General features: G+C 37.0%; 1 protein-coding gene across 1 annotated transcript in view; it reads left to right on the top strand.

The window, feature by feature from the left end:
* Nucleotides 1-5,227: 5,227 nt before the first annotated feature.
* The window catches only part of LOC110159307 (pyruvate carboxylase, mitochondrial), a 606,539-nt gene continuing 594,666 nt past the window's right edge, over nt 5,228-17,100 (top strand). Inside the window, 4 exon segments of the mRNA XM_055156707.1 lie at nt 5,228-5,306; nt 6,409-6,545; nt 13,193-13,286; nt 15,425-15,515. Of these exon segments, the coding sequence (XP_055012682.1) occupies nt 6,410-6,545; nt 13,193-13,286; nt 15,425-15,515 (321 nt within the window). The 5' untranslated portion in view covers nt 5,228-5,306; nt 6,409.

Below are 17,100 nucleotides of genomic sequence, written 5' to 3'. Positions count from 1 at the left end.
TCATTTGCCACAGTACTACTTTACTATTTTAGTCATTTAGGTTCTCATCTTAAAGACTCTGCACCTGATTTTTGCTGTCTTAAAAACTTGAAAAACAGAACTAGTTCATTTTAAACAGATTGCAGTGGTCAAATTGTACCCCACTTACCCAGCACATCCTAATTCACTGAGCTTTTAACAACTCTCAGAGACCAATTTCGAGTTTTGACAGTAATGCTAATGCGCACGTCCTGATTATTGGACAGCAAAATGTTTTCTAATCAGAAGCAGACAGTACAGCAGACTTATTTTAACCTCAAGAGCTGCTTGTACAGTATATCGTTACTGGGCAAGCTTGGAAGTCTTCAGAACATACATTGAAAGAGCTAATTGAAGAATAAATATTTTATCTCCTCTGGGTCCAGTTTCTTTGACATAAGTATTCACTTTATTGGTCTGACTACTCAAATGTTTTGTGTTGCTGTTATGTTCTTACCCCTTTGAAACTAAATACAGAACAATAGGCAGTAAAGTCTAATCTGATTAAATGCCGGTGGTATTTGGACATTGTAATCTACATGAACAGTGGTATTTGACTCTAACTGTAACTTACAATTTACAGCATTGGCAGTTGCTGATTCTTGCTCTAGTGATCGGTGAATTACATTATCTTCTATAGCAGAAGACAAACCAGAAGTTCTATCTCTATAAGACCTCATACATTCCACCCATACCACAGTTTATCCCAGAGTTTGCCGCAGGGCTTTTCAGTAACACTGGCACAAAACCGTCCTAGCTGCAGAGTTCACTAGATCTGTGGGGATAACATGACAGGAAGGATATTCTGATCAAAATTCAAGATCAGGGTCTTATTATGAGTCATTGCTTCTTAAAGGTGCACGGCGTAACATTTCAAGGGTCTGCCACCTGCTTGTCTCCATGGAAATGTTATTGCTTTGTCTAGAATGTTCCACAATATAGATTAAACCTACAGTATCTATCACAAGAGAGACAAGCAGGTTACAACAGTACACTACATTATTTAAGATCTGTGGAGAGGCACCCCTATTCACAGAAGGAATTACTTATTGTATTTTTGAGCAATAGTCATACCATGGAACGTCCCAGGCAAAGCAATAACATCTCCATGGAGACAACAGGGTAGCAGACTCTCCCCCAGAAAAGTTGCGCAGTGTTCCTTTAGGGTTGGTTCTACAACATTTAAATTGTATAGGCTGTGTGAGTACCCATCCATATGTCCACACAAAAGTACTGCTATAAGTAGAAGTAGAAGTAATAGAATGTATATTTCAATATAACATGAGTATCCAACGTTTTTACTCCAGTGAGCTACTTTTACAAAACGAAAATGCCAGAGAGGTTCTAGTTTTAGCAGAGTAAATAAAGAGCCACGGAGAGCCTTAGATAGGGTACAGTTAGATGACTATAAAACATAAACCAATATCCATTTATCAGTGTACAAAGTTAGACATCAAAATTATATATTTACAATGGTAATAATAAGCATTTAATTAATCAAATTTTACTTCTTCAGCACAATACATATAATTCAGAAATCCCTTGGCGAGCTACTTGGAAGAGGGTGGAGAGCTACTGGTGGCTCCTGAGCTACAGGTTGGAGACCCCTGCAGTATAACTACTTCTTCTTTCTACTTCTATTGTTACTTTTAGTTGACATAGTGCAAATACTGCTGCCAACCTTTACTACTTCTACGCATCCAAATTAAGCCATTACAAAATGTTTTCCACTGACTGAATACTGAACAGCCGATAATAATATGTTAGTACTGTTTATACCTGTTTGTCTCCATGGAGATGTTATTGCTTGGCCTGAAATGTTCCACAGTACGGTATTGGACTTGCTTCTGTGTTACATTCAGATGGTTTTATTGTTCAAATATACTTTGAAAAACATGCATTGTACTGTGAGTCGCTCGCCTCTCCACAGATTATAAGTAGTCATGGTTACTGTTACTTTCTCAGAAAACTGTCTGTGAAACATTCCCACAGCCAAAACGGTAAGACAGGCACAAAAGTTACATAAACCTCTTTTCTACTGGCAGGGTTCATTTGGGGCCTTGGAGCAGGTCTGTTTGGTGCAGCTCTTTGCGTTTCCATTCTCTGGGTCCAGGGGCAAAGTTCTGCTCTGAGACACTCTAGTCACCCGAACTTTACTAATACATTAAAAGTAAATTGCTGTACTCGTAATTATAAGGCTAATTTTAGCAATTCACAAAAACTCGTTTAGTTTGTGGCACTGTGAGATGAGTGTAAAAACAAAGCTACTTCTGGTTTATGATCAGCTCTTTCTACATTTGTTTGGCTTCTTTGCGCCTCTATGCCTCATTTTAACCTCTCTTTATAATGTAAGGTGTAATGTTTGAGTCATGTTAGATGCATTATGCACTGGAAATGTTATGTTTTGAATCATTAAGCGAGTGCCGTATATCGAAAAACAGGAAACAGCTGTTGCATTGTTTTGTTTTGTGGTGCATATCGGCTCAACATATAAATCTGCCAAAACTGGAAATATGGCATCAAGTCAGTGTTTGGTGAGAGATTATTATTTTATGTTTATATCTGTCTACCATTTTGAGTCTCTATTCTCTCTTGCCCAATCATCTTATTTCCTGTGTAGCCATGCTTTAGCCACTGGCCCTTCTGGGAGCTAGCACCCAGCAGGGTCCAGACCCCTCAAGTACAGTTCACATAAGAAAGTGGAGACACTTGTGGCCTGTACTGATCTGGTTCCAAACCAGTGGAAATGAGGCTATAGTGTAGCTTCTAAATGCTACTTATTGTTCTGCTACTCCTCCCACCATTTACTGCCTTCTGTAATTTTATTGTATGATCCAACATTTAGCTTTAGCCCAGACTCACAATAATATTGTACACAAATGTTTGTGATTAGAAACTAGATTAATATGAGGAGCGAAGGTACAATTATTAAGAGCTCTAGTTGTATATTACTGCTTCTAACTCTTAATGCTATAGGAGCCCATTACTGTTGCCATAGTTACTGATGCTTCCCCTGATAATTGCGTAACCTTTACCTTCTTCTGAGCTGAGCTGTGTGTTGTGGTCTGGGTGTATCATTGTTCAGGAATGGGACACCCTACACCTGCCCCAGTGTGAAGCTGGGACGATGCTTTGTCCTCACATGGGATAGGCTTTCAGTTTGTCGCCTCTGCCACCTAAATCAGACCCCATTCATGATTTTTTATCAAAAGACTTGAATTAAGGCTTGTCACAACAGAAAAATTTTGAGATTTTCCCCAAATTCCCCCCAAAAAGGTTTGTGTAGATCCAAACCCATTCATAGTAAGGACTGTTTCAGTGCTATAAACTCAACCAAATAAAAAAAAACAAGACAAAACATGCTTTTATTTTGGCTAAACGTGACCATCCTAAAAATTAAACCAAAACATTGTGACCAGTTTTATGTTGACCTAAATTTAGTCCTTGTCTCTCTCTAATAAATCTTCCATCAATTCATTCATTCAAATTAAACTTTTAGGACAAAGTGTGAAGTGGCTACTGCTGCTGGAGTTGTGTTTTATATTAGGCTCGGTTATTTTCTCAAACTGAAAACACTCTGTTCCACCTTGTGATGTCATGTAGTAATAATGCTCCACTGTGTTTTTGAAACTCCACTTGCTTTCACTAGAATCATTTGGATGATTACAACCCTGGAATTGTCTTGTCTCTACTGAACTTAAGGTAAAATGTAGCTGTTACTTTTAAAAGTACCACTACCACATGACAAGGTGGAAAAGAACATTTTGAGCTTTGGAGATGTAGACAGTCTCAAATGTGTGAATGTAACAAAACACAAATCCAGGTATGTTTTTGATGAGGTAACAATATTATAACATGACATAAAGCTCACAAGAACCCATTTTGTGCAATATAGGACCTTTAACATCTACAGGTGGCAAGTTATAGTGCACCTTTAAATGAACTGAATGCCCTTTTGAATATGTGTCAGTAGTACTACAACTTAATCCCATAGCACGCTGGGATATTTTTAATAATGCTGTCTTAAAAGATTACGTTACATTTCCTGAAGGCTGGGAGCTGACTACAGGGGTATCTCAGATGTCAAGAAATGCACTCTCAAATTCTGGCCCCTGCTAAATGATGCCGTAGTGACAAGTGATAGGAAACATTGCATTAGCTGTTGTGCTTGGTGGCCACTCTAAATACAGACAGGATTCCTCTGTGTCAGCTAAAACTATTAATTGGCAATTAAATGGACAAATGAACCGTATAGTTACATGGTTGATTTAACATGCAATTTTTAGATCTGCCCCAATGCTTTCTGATTTAGTCATGAGTAATCTTAAGGATGAATTGCCTAGAATGTTCCACAGTACGGCGTGAAACTTAAACCTTTCCAGCTCCATGGAGACAAGCAGAAAACATCACTTGGCCAAATTAAATTACAGTTCAGATCTGTGGAGAGGCTACTCATTCCCAGTAAGATACATGCTTAAACTAATGAAATATATGCTAGATACATTATTTAATTCTGGGCAAAGTACAAAGACAGTAAGACATTTACATTTTTGGAGTTATGAGCCCCTTGTGTAAACTTGTGTAGATTTTGTTTACAGGAATAGGTTTAGTGAAATAATGAGAAATGGAGTATGTATGCTTGCATTTAACCGTTGGTGCTGCTGTTTTGTTTGCTGCTCTAAATTCACTGAACAGTTTTAGGCATTAAAAGAAAGGGTCTGTCTTCCCTTATTACATTTGTGATTTTAAAGTGCTTATATTATGATCAGTCTATCAATCAGTACTATATCAAAGACTAAAGTGGCTATTGGACAACATTGCTTTATTTAATCATTTCTAACAAATATACAAATGAACACACTAATTCTTTTTGATAAAGTATTGATTCCTTTTTTGGATGTGCTGGTGGGACTGGTCCTGAGCTATATTTGACTATTTGATCCCAGTCCCAGTGTTTTTGTTTTCTTTGTGTGTTTGTTTTGGGTGTGGCGAGATGGCTGGAGGTGTGGGAGGAGTTTTTTTTTTTTTTTTTTGCCTGTCATTTTTTTTTTGTCTGTCATTTTTTTGTTAAAATTCAAAAATGGAAAAAGGAAAAAAACAAACAAACTGGAAAATAGTTTAAATCTAGCAATGACTTCCTCTTGTGTGCGATGTCCGTGTGTGTCCACAGTGTGGCAGCAGAGCTCTGTCATAACACATAACATTAGTTCACAGTGTCAGAAGAAGAGAGTGCAGTGTGGTTGAGGCTCTGCTCACGTCTCCATCTGTTCGGCTGTCACATCCGCCGGGTAAATATTCAACGACTGCTACTCTGATCATGCAAGAAGAAGACAACTGCATTATTTAAAGGGCTTCATTTCAATTAGACTTCCTTCCTCGTGCTTTTGACAACTGCTGTAACTAGGTTTGATTTTGGAGCTACCCTCTGTCAAATTCTTCCTTTATAAACAAAACATTTCAGAAGTTAGTAATGAAAATGATTAATAGTTGTCATTTAAGAATAAGTTGGTTAATGTTGACAAAAAACTTCCTTGTCTGTGATCCACCTGCATCCAATTACCCTCATTGTAGCTCGCTTCTGATTGGCTGTGTGCGTTTTATTTCCTTGATTCTTTCGTCCAATCACAGCACGGCTCTTTGGTATGCTAAGTGAATGGGCACAATTCATCAAGATTAAACATCTCTTCATAATATTAATTGTGATGTATGCAGTCAGCCACAGTGCACTTTATCATTAACTTCAATTACGTTGTCATTAGCAAAGGGAGAAAAAAGGGGATTGGTGACATTTTAATTTCAAAGTCATTCAACCAAAGCACTTTTCTCTGTGTTTAAATTATGATTATTTTATTCAGGCCGAGACAGCTCTTTAACCAAATAATATTCCATTTATTTTACAAAGGCCAGTTAAACAATAGATTTGTTTTCAATAGTTTTGGGAGCGCGCTTTTATTCGTCTAAATTAATAGCAGTTTGTTACAGCTATATTTTGTCTGAATTCTCTTTGAATAACTATACAATGCATTCTGGGAAAAAAAAAAACACAGAAATTATCTAAGGATGACAATTAATAGCCACGGGGTACAGAATTATAAATTGTACTTTGGGATTTCCCTTTTAATAGTACAAGCACACACATATTACACTGTTTCTGATTTTTTTTTGTTTTGCTTATAAAGTAGCTTGCTTCATTTTGCATAACAAGGCAGTCCAATCCCTGCCCATTATCGCTGTGTCATTGGGCAAGACAGTTCACTTTCCTCCTGTATCAAAGTACACTGCAGTATGTGTGGAAGTCTGAGTGCATGTGAATATTTGATGCATGCATGTATAAGTACGACCGTGTTGGCGTGTCCCTTATCGGTCTCGTTGCTCTTTCCTCTCTTTCAGTATGTTGGGTTATGCAGTGATCCGCGGGGGCCTGGGACTCCTGGCGGTGCGGAGGGTGTGTCTGGTGTCCCGCTCGGCGCACTCGGTCCCACGCGTCGAACACCGCCCCATCAAGAAGGTCATGGTGGCCAACAGAGGTGAGACAGCTGCACATCGTGTATTGTGTATGGGCGGATGTTGCCTGGTAAATCCAGAGTAATATTGAGAATGATATCTCTATATACGAGTGTGGAGTGGATGTATAATGCATCGTAGAGTTTCCAAAAAGCGCTGTATAAATATGATCCATTATTAATCTGATCCATGTCTTCAGTCTGGTCCCCATGGCCTCTGTTGCGTCTCAAGCCCGACCAAACGTGATCGTCCAGTCACATTTGTTTTACTCAGTGACTCATGTGAAACGAAGGAGCTCATCTATCTTTTACAAATGAAATCAGATTTATCTCACCTTGCTCATTGATTTTGCAGAAATCCACCATGTATTTCAGGCTTGTGTGATATTTTTTGGCTTTATTTTTTCCGATATGGATAGGCCACTTTAATACTTTATGACAATGTGAGTCTTGTCACAGATGAAGCTCCCTGTATTCAGATGGGCATGACATCAGACTTAAAGGTGCAGTTTTTCAACTTTTCTAGTGGAGGGTCCGCCATCTACAGGTTATTACTTTGTCTATAACATTCCATGGTATAGATTAAATCTACCTATCTGATGGGACTTAACTACTTGCTACATTACAAGTCAAATCTGTGGAGATTCAACCCTGTTCACAGAAGGAATTATTATATTTTTGTGCAATAGACCCAGAAGTGCCATGATGTAGGGTAAATGTAACTCCTGGTTAATGCTTTTCTATTGCAAAATATCTGTGTATTTTCCACCAGCTTCATAAATCTGCCCCATCACCAAATCTTCATCCAACAAGGTGGACAAAAGACATATTCTGTCCATGAAGAATTTATCCACAACTATCAAGGTAAGAAAGAGGAAAATGTAAAGGCGAACAAAGACTAACATTATTGAACTACTCCTGAGCAAAACTAATGTTATGGTCATAAATAAAACATAAGTAACTTCTTAACTCAAACTGATTCTACAATTTAAATTAAAAACTGATTTCATGATGTAGATATTGGCATAGACGGAGAGATTTGTACAGTTTGAATGCTACAGATATTCACAGATTATATGTCTAACATTTAAACTGCACAAATATCTGTCTATACTAAAATCTACATCATGAAATCAATTTTAAATTTTAATTGTAGAATCAGTCTGAGTGAACAAGTTACTTATGTTTTATTCATAACCATAATGTTAGTTTTGCTCTGGCGTAGTTCACTAATGCTAGTCGTTGTTTGCCTTTATATTTTCATCTTTCTTACCTTGATAGTTGTGGATAAATTCTCGTGGACAGAATATGTCCTTTGTCGACCTTGCTGGATGAAGATTTGGTGATGGGGCAGATTTATGAAGCTGGTGGGAAATACGAGAGACATTTCCACAGATTTTTTGCCGTAGAAAAGCATTAACGGGGAGTGATGTTGTGAAAAAAGTCTATAGAAACACTTGCAATGAATAAATGCTAGATTGTTTTATGTCATATCCTGAAACATTCCAGGCAAAGCAATAAGATCATGAAGACAAGCAAGTGACGTACCCTCTACCAGAAAAGTTAAGCAATGCACCTTTTAAATATTAAACATGTCTGAATGAATTAAAAAAAATAACTATCATCAACATTTTTCCTGTTGTAAATGTACTCAATATTATTTTTCATATCTTCAAACCACAAAGAAGAATACTGTATCTCTGCCTAATACTGCACTGTTTAATTGAATTTGCTAATTCTATTTAATGTATAATGTAACGTAACACACTGACATTTAAAATCTTCCTGAGGCAACAGAGGACGCCATTTTTAATTTTTAATGATTCGAGCTCCTCCACATGCATATCCAAATATTTAAACTACAGCAGGCGGAGGAGGCTGTGTTGACTTTTTGCCACTTGCTTCAGCTGCATTCTGTGTGGAGTTTAAACATTGCTGACACAGTTAACCTTTCATTTACCATTTAAACTGCTTGCATGCAAAAACAGAACTATATTATGGGGTTTGATCTATAGCGCTGTAATATTCATAGACCTTTTTATAATTAATATTGTATATTTTGAAGTTATCTTTGTTTAATACTGAATACAATTGCGCTGCTGTATTACGAATGCTGTGATATAAGTGTGAATTAAAGGTCCTGTATGATGCAAAATTGACTCTTGTGAGCTTTGAGTCATGTTATAATGCTGTTGTCTCATTTTAGTTTGTTTTATTTCATTCACACATGTTTGAGTAACTCCTTATTATTAATCTGTCTACATTTCCAAACCTCAAAATGCACCGTTTTACCTTGTGATGTCATGAAGTGGTAGTTTTCAAGTTAACAGCTACCTTTTACCTTTAGTTCAGTAGAGACTGGAGTCATCCAAATGATTCTAGCGAAGGTTCGGAGTTTAAAACACAGTGGAGCACTTCCTGTATCACCACATGACATCACAAGGTGGAAAAGTGTGATTTCTGTTTGAGAGAAGAACTCAGCCTAAATATTCAGAATTTGTGTTAAACGTGTGAATGAAACAAAACAAAACTCCAGGTATGTTTGTGATGAGCAAACAACTTCAGGGGTGTACAAAGATTTTATTAGATTTATTTATTCTAAAATATTAAAACTAATAACACAAATGTAAATTACACAACAAAAAAACAAAACTAAAACATGAATCTATTGTGGCTTTTTAAAGTGTGCAACAATCTTAAATTCGCTCAAAATGTCACGAGCATTACTCTCCAGAGAGGGAGAGAAGGCCACTCTTTCATAAATGAAGAGTATTTAGGCTGCCTGTCATACGCTATGTAAACACGACTGATTTTGTGGTGCTGATAATTACTGTACGCTCTAATTAAAGCTTATACTGTCTAAAATACTGTCACCATAATTTGTACTCTTATCAGCACTTTGTAGAAACTCATGTTATTCTGGTTAGAGTGGGGTTGCAGTAATTAACATTTTAATGAGAAATGTTTGCAATATCATCAGCATTTTTTTTACCTGGATATGGTTCATGGTACTAAAATTTGAAACTTGACTTCGATGCTAAGGAACAGACTTGATACTTAATACCAATTCCAGTACCATGAATTATAATAATAAACACTTATTTAGATAACAGAATGCCCCCTTCAACATTAAATCCTAGTACTCAGTTCAGGTAGGTTCCATGTGGTCCATGTGGTCCATACTAGTCTATGTGGTCTTGTACTTGTGGTCCTACTGATACAGCTCACACTCATTCAAGCTATTCAGATTAGTATCTAATTAGTATCTGGTTTTGACAAGTCTACAATAAATTTCTTTTAAATGGATAGATCATGCATCACTGTGGGTTTTATTGGCTTATAAATATGCTTTTGGGCATCTTGTGTCTTTGTTGGAAAAACACACTTTTTTTTCAGTGCACAGTTTGGCACGCGTTCTGCTGGCATCTGTGGAAATGAACCATATGAATAAATATAGATAAAGCAGGCTCATGTGTATTTGTAGTGAACTCAATTTTAGGCCAGAAATGAGTGCTCAGAATGACATGAAGATTAGAACCTTCGTGACTCAGCCAAATTTAACTTAAAGTACCATTAGGGATGTAACGATATCGTCACGGTATGAACTTCACAGTACAATATTTATTGCGATATCGTGGGAAAGCTCATGATATGGTGGGAAGGCTCACGATTAGGATTGTAACAATATCCAAATCTCTTGGTATGATATTGTCACGATATACATCTCACGGTATGATATTTATTGTGATATTTTGTGGAGGCTAACAAAACTGTGAATATGCTACTTTTTCCTCTTAAAATGCCTTGACAAGACTTAATTCAAAGAACTAAGACTTACAAATGCTTAGAACTGTTTTTTCTTCATGTAGTCTGCACTGAAACGGAGCAAAGGATCATGGTCTATGTAGTTCGCTTTCTTTTTTTAAACTATTTCTGCACCATAATTCTTAATTTAAGCAAAGAGACTTGTAATTTGATAAATTATGATGGTCCACGATATTATTGTGAGAACTTTGACGATACGATATCACAATATTGTGGTTATTGTTACTTCCCTAACTACCATTAATGCAATCATTAATTCAGCCAATGAAGTGTATGGTTTGTGCCAATCCCAGTCTGAAAATCTGGTTGTCACGATGCAAAATTTTCAAACTCTATTTAGATTCTAAGGAATAGACTTGATACTCGATACCAATTCCAATACCATGATGATAATAAAAAAAAAAACCACACACTTTCTTTAGACAATAGAATGTGATTTTCCACATTAAATAGTAGTACTTTCATTGTTCCTTAGTGGTCCATTGGCTTATACTAGTACTAGTCTGTGTGGTCTTTTATTTGTCCTGATAAAGCTCAAGATCATTTTAAAGCTATTCAGGCTCATTTCTGTCCTGTGAATGACTTTTTTTGTTTTGAAACCTGCTCAACCTGCTGTGTATAGTTTTGATATCAGTTTTAGTATCGAGTAATATCTGATTTTTGATACTTTTGGCAACTGTAAGACCTCAAACTCCATTCTTGTCAGTAGGCCGAGCTTGGTAGTGCCTCATCGCCATGTATACAATGTGACTATCTTTAATCCATCACTTGTATTCAAAGGGACCAGAGCCTGCCCTCACGTTCACCAGCAGTCTATGGCATTTTCCCTATCACTCTCTCTCTCCTCTCTTTCACTCTTTCTCTCTCTTTCTCTCCGTCACTTTCTGTCTCTCTCTCCGGCTCCGTTTTCACCACATTAGGGCAAATCCATCAGACCGCAGCCCACTGGACCGTGCTCCTTTCTGGCCATGTGAGATGGAGAGGCGGGGTGCTGACCATCATATCATATCACATTGGCTTCCACTTGACCAAGCACATCTCCTGGCCTCCTTCACTCATCTCCTGCTCCCTCTGCCTCCTCTTCCTCCTCTTGCTTCTCTTCTTCCTCCTCTGCCTCCTTTTCCTCCTCTGCTCCCTCTTTTTCCTCTGCCTCTGCATAGTTTATTCTCTGTAGTTCCTTATTTATTTCTTGTGTTGTCACGATACTAAAATTTCAAACTCAAAACTGTTATTGAAATTTGAAAGTTCACAAATGGCAAATCTCAAAAGAAATTATTTAAGTAATCAACTGTCTTCTCTATGCACATGTAGACTGTAATCCTGGTTCAGTCCAAGTTCAGTCCGGGTTTAGACCTCTTTTTTCTTGTTATTGTCTTTATTGAATAATATTACTTTGAAATCCATTTCTGACACACTTTGAGCATTTCTTGTTTACACAGCAGCGGCTCACTTTGCACATTTTAACTAAACTCTTGAACTGAGAACTTGATAAACAATAATATTTTTTACTGACAACCCAGTGAATGACGGCTCTTCTAAATATGTTTTTTTTTTTTTTACGGTTTTATTGTGTGCTTTAACTACACAAACCCAGCTGAAGTTTGTATTGACTTTTGTGCACAGTGTGAAGCAAACCAGATGGATTTGACTCACTCTCATATCTCCCTCATGTAATACAATATTCAGTTTATTGTCTTTACAGCATGAGGTATTGGTATCAGAGTTCTGTCTGCGTGATGTTGATAAAGTAATAATGTTAAGTGTGAATTTGTGACAGCACTGCCAAACTTCTAAATGTGTTTTTTCTTAAGCATAAGCAAAGTTAAGAGTTTAAAAGTGAGATGTCGCCACATCACATTGAAGAAATACAAATAAGATATTGCTGCGTTCATGTGGAACTCAGGATTCAGAGGTGTCAGGGTTCAGAGATGTTGGGATTTTGATGTCACCTATAAAAAAACAAATCTGCTCATGAACAACATTTTAATGGTGGATTGTGTAACTTTCATGGTCCGTCAAATGCTTTTCTCTATGGAAATCTTATTCACAATGTTTCACAGTATGGTATTAAACTTTTCTATCCTCATGGTGGCCAAAAAAGACCAAGTTACAAGTCAGATCTGTGAACCCCGCTCACAGTAGGAATGCCTGTTTTACTGGGTATTCTTGAGCTTTAAGTTAACTACCTGTAATTTAATAAATGTAAGATAGAGCTGTTTAATGTCATACTGTGGAACATTCCAGGCAGAGCAATGACATATTCATGGAAACAAGACTGTGAGAGACCCCTAACAAAAAATGACACAGTGCACCTTTAATAGAACTAACCAGGAGTTGGTTTACTACTCAAAACTAAACTTTAGTCTGTTTCCTTTAGCTAGTTACTGTCACATCGATAATGAAGCAGTTGTAGTGTTGGATCTTGCACAGATTTTCTCTTATGATAATGGGCATCTTACTAAATGTGCAGCAGGTGACATCAGGTATCGAAATTTGCTTCTACTGACTTGAGGCACTAGGTTTTATCCGACTAATTTGGATGACCAAATGCATGCCCGATTTGCCAAAACGTCTTGATTGCACAAACAGTGTCCAGATAACCACAGCTGAAACCTTCTCTACAAAATGCGATTTACTAGATATCCACACCACACAACTGCACTGAAAATACTTTAGGCACTTTATGTATTTGCACCTTTACTGATAACCAAACCAAATCTTCAGAGACAGTTTTTTATCTGCAACTTCAGATCGACTTCTCTGTCTCTGTATTCATAAATCTCTAAAGACTTTTTACTTCTCCTGAAAATGATAGTCGTTCATATACTATATCTTCTCTTTTCCAGGTGAAATTGCCATCCGAGTTTTCCGAGCCTGCACAGAGCTGGGGATTCGCACTGTGGCTGTTTACTCCGAACAGGACACAGGGCAAATGCACAGGTACCTATATTTGGACACACTAAGAGAAAACAGTTTTACTTGATTGTGCATAAAGGTGCTTAACTTTTCTAGTGGAGGGTCCGCCCCCTGCTTATCTCCTTGGAAATGTTATGGCTTTATCTAGAATGTTCCACAGTTTTGATCAAACCTATATATCACCAGGGAGACGAGCAGGTTACAGCACTACACTATTACAATTCAGATCTGTGAGAGTCGTCCCCATTCACAGAAGGAATTATTGTATTTTTGAGCAAGAGAAACACCTGTAATGAATAATGCTAGATGGAAATGTTCAAAGTCATACCATGGAACTTCCCTGGCAAAGCAATAACATCTCCATGGAGACAAGCAGGTATTGGATCTTCCTCCAAAAAGCTGCGCAATGTACTTTTAACATCACTGTCTTTAGGATAATAAAAATAATCCAGCTTTTAAGCCACATTTTTAAGAATCCTGCAGGCTAATCTATAAAACACATAAAACACTATGCTTGGTTATGACATTTGACATTAAAAGAGCAAAGTAAAGCTATTCATTAAAGAATATTCAGATATTTCTCAAAATCTTCGACTGTGGCATTGTGACTTTCCTATGGAACAATTACCGCTGTGCACATTTTAACTCAAAGAGGCCTGCAGTGAGCTAAATAAAGCAAAGAATCACCTGCAGATATCCGACTGAGCTACTGAAGGCTTCCTCTGTTCGTATTGACTACAGTTAGAGCGGGCAATGGGGCGTATTCTCTCACTGATTTGGTTACAGATTTAATTAGAAGAGCATTGCTTTATTTTTGAACCCTGCTCTGGTTCTGGTTTCAGTCTGGTTTATCTTAATTCTTCTATGCTGGAATCATAGTTTTTTTTTACCACTTTTCCCAAATTGGTCTTGGTTCAAGGTTATATTATTTATTAAATTTATAGTTCAAGTCGGGTTTAAAGATGCTGTATCACACAAAATTGATTCTTGTGAGCTTTAGAAAGCTGTTACCTCCTCAAAAACATACTTAGAGATGTGTTTCGTTTCATTCACATATTGAATGTTTGAGTAACCATGGATTATTAGTCTCTCTACATCTCCAAAGCAAAAGTTCTGTACCACCCTGTGATGTCATGTAGTGGTAGTTTTCAAGTTAATAGCTACCTTTACCTTTAGTTGAGTTGAGATAGGAAATTCCAGGACTGAAATGATCCAAATGATTATAGTTTTGGTGTATGGAGTTTAAAAACCACAGCAGAGCACTTCACGTATTACCATATGATATCACAAGGTGGAACTTGGTGTTTTCCTTATGAAAGAAGAACAGACATTTTCAGGGTTTGTGTGTTAAACGTGTCTGAATAAAACAAATGCAACTCCTGGTATGTTTTTGATGAGGAAACAACATTATAGCGTAGATCAGGAAATAGTATAATACAAACCCACACAAAATTTTTGATTTGATTTACTTAAAAATTTGGTTTAGTCCAAGGGTTCGTTCATTCAATTTAACTTTTTTATGTTACCTGCTTATCACCATGGCGATGTTACTGCTTTTTCTAAAGTGTTCCATTGCATTAATCCTATCTAAAATTTCTTTCATTAGGTTTATTTCATTGTCACTGTGAGCCAGATCACATCTCCACAGATCTGACCTGTAACTTTGCTTCGAGGAGCCATCTTCTTTCTGTGAAGATGAATTATGTTTATTGAAATAATGCAAAACATTACCAAACATGTAGCATCCCATTAGCCAGAAAAGTTACACAATGCACCTTTAGTCCTGCTGTAATTTTCAGATTTAGTGATGATCAGTTTAATAAAATGCAATCTTTTGAGATCTGACAAATATATATTGGCTCGGGAACATTCAGGTAATGGCAGGACTTGGCTTGTGGACACAGACTAGCATTCTAATCAGGGTTTTAAGTGATCTCTCAGTGACAAATCTGGCTAAAGGTTTATTTTTCATGCATTTTGTCTATTTTACATTTAAATGGTCACCACATCTCTTATCTGTCCATGTATTCTTTAAAACGCAGCATAAAAATACAAATGTAGCGTTATCTTTCCATGCTTTCAGATCTTGCTAATGCCCAGTGAAGTGAGCTAAAGACATCTGTAGATTTTGTCAGCTAATTTATAATGTCTTGTCTCCTCAGGCAGAAGGCAGATGAAGCGTATTTGATTGGAAAAGGCCTGGCTCCTGTGGCTGCCTACCTGGACATCCCCGACATCATCAAAGTAGCCAAGGTAAAAAAGGAAAAACATTATTAAACATAAAAATTCAATATAGTTATTAGAGACAGACTGATTTATGATTTAGCAGATTATATCCAATCAATATTTGCACTTGTTAGCGTCTGATCTACAGCCTCAAAATACCCTTAATGTTTTATTTGAACACTTAAGTTCAAAGATATAATGTGACTATGCGGCTCTCTTACGGGTTTGTGATGAAAAAAGGGCTTTGGGTGAGTTTCCAGTAAATTTAAATGGCATAATTTGAAGAAAATAACCAAAACAAAATGGATTTCTGTTCAAAAATATCTGCAGAGGTTATCAGTTACTCTTCATTCAAAAGAAACGTTATCAGCATTGTCCATGAAAAAACAGACTTTTCTTTTTATTTGGTCTTTAAAATTTCTAAGCTTATTGGGTAAGAAATTTAGCATTTAAAAGTAATTTCTTTGAAAAACTATACAGGGCAGAGAAGTTATTATTAACAGAATATATTTAAAAATACTTTTCTTTCTGGTAGTTTGTCATTTAAAAAATACAGTTTTACTTGTTATTCACTCCCTTGCCTCTTTTCTATCACCATTTTCAGTCATTTCCTGTTCCTTTTGTGTGCCCGTTATCAGTGCATTTGTGTCGTTTTTTTTGTTGTTTCTTGTCTCCTTTTCTCCCTCTGTCTTTGCCTTCCTCCCTCCTCCGTCTCTCCCTCGGTCCCTCCAGCATGCACTGCCACTTGTCCATTATCGTTTTTCGGATCAATCTCTCACGGTTGATAATTTTCTGTGTGGGCATGTGGTCAGTGAGCCAAGCTGAGAAAACCTTCACCAATGTCCAACTCATTTTTCCAAATCCGTCTGTCTGTCTGGGAGCCTCGCCACGGAGAGCCCAAGCATGTCCAAGTGTGTGAATGCATGTGTGGTGGTTTGTTAGGGTGGCACAATGAAAAACTGTATTTATTTAAATGTATATCACAATATTAAGTGCTTGATAACAACATGGCAATACTGGAAAGGTATTCTGTCTGCTGTAGTTAAAGGTCCCATATTGTGCTATTTTCTGATCTCTGTTAAAATATTCTTCATCAAAAATTTACATGGAGCTGTGTTTTGTATAATTCTCACATGTTTAATACACAAACCCTGCATATTTAGGCTGAATTCTTTTCTCAAACAGAAAACACTTTGTTTCCACCTTGTGACGTCACGTGAAAATACAGGAAGGTACCAAGGTAGCTCTTTACTATTGCATCATGACATCACAAGGTGGAATAGAGCATTTTGAGTTTTGGAGAGACAGACTAATAATGCAGGATTGCTCAAACATGTGTGAATGAAACAAAATATGACTCCAGGTATGTTTTTGAAGAGGTTACATCATTATAACATGGTCCAAAACCACTCACTGTAATAGTACTGCCTTTCTCGAAGGACCAAAATAACGAACCGAGGGCTTGATGTAACAGTTTTCCATGGTAAATCTTGTGCAGAGAAACTCGTCTTTAAGTCTTGTGCTTTTTAGAGGGGGAGACTGGGAGAGAGAGACTGTCAATATTTTCCAACTATTGACAGTAGTTTACATTGCAACAACGGACAATTCAATC

The sequence above is a fragment of the Boleophthalmus pectinirostris genome, unplaced genomic scaffold (genome assembly GCF_026225935.1).
Source record: "Boleophthalmus pectinirostris isolate CB_2022bp ecotype Guang Dong unplaced genomic scaffold, ASM2622593v1 HiC_scaffold_20, whole genome shotgun sequence".
Taxonomy (NCBI): domain Eukaryota; kingdom Metazoa; phylum Chordata; class Actinopteri; order Gobiiformes; family Gobiidae; genus Boleophthalmus; species Boleophthalmus pectinirostris.
The sequence above is the reverse complement of the archived record's forward strand: the minus strand, read 5'-3'. Positions and strand labels throughout refer to the sequence as shown.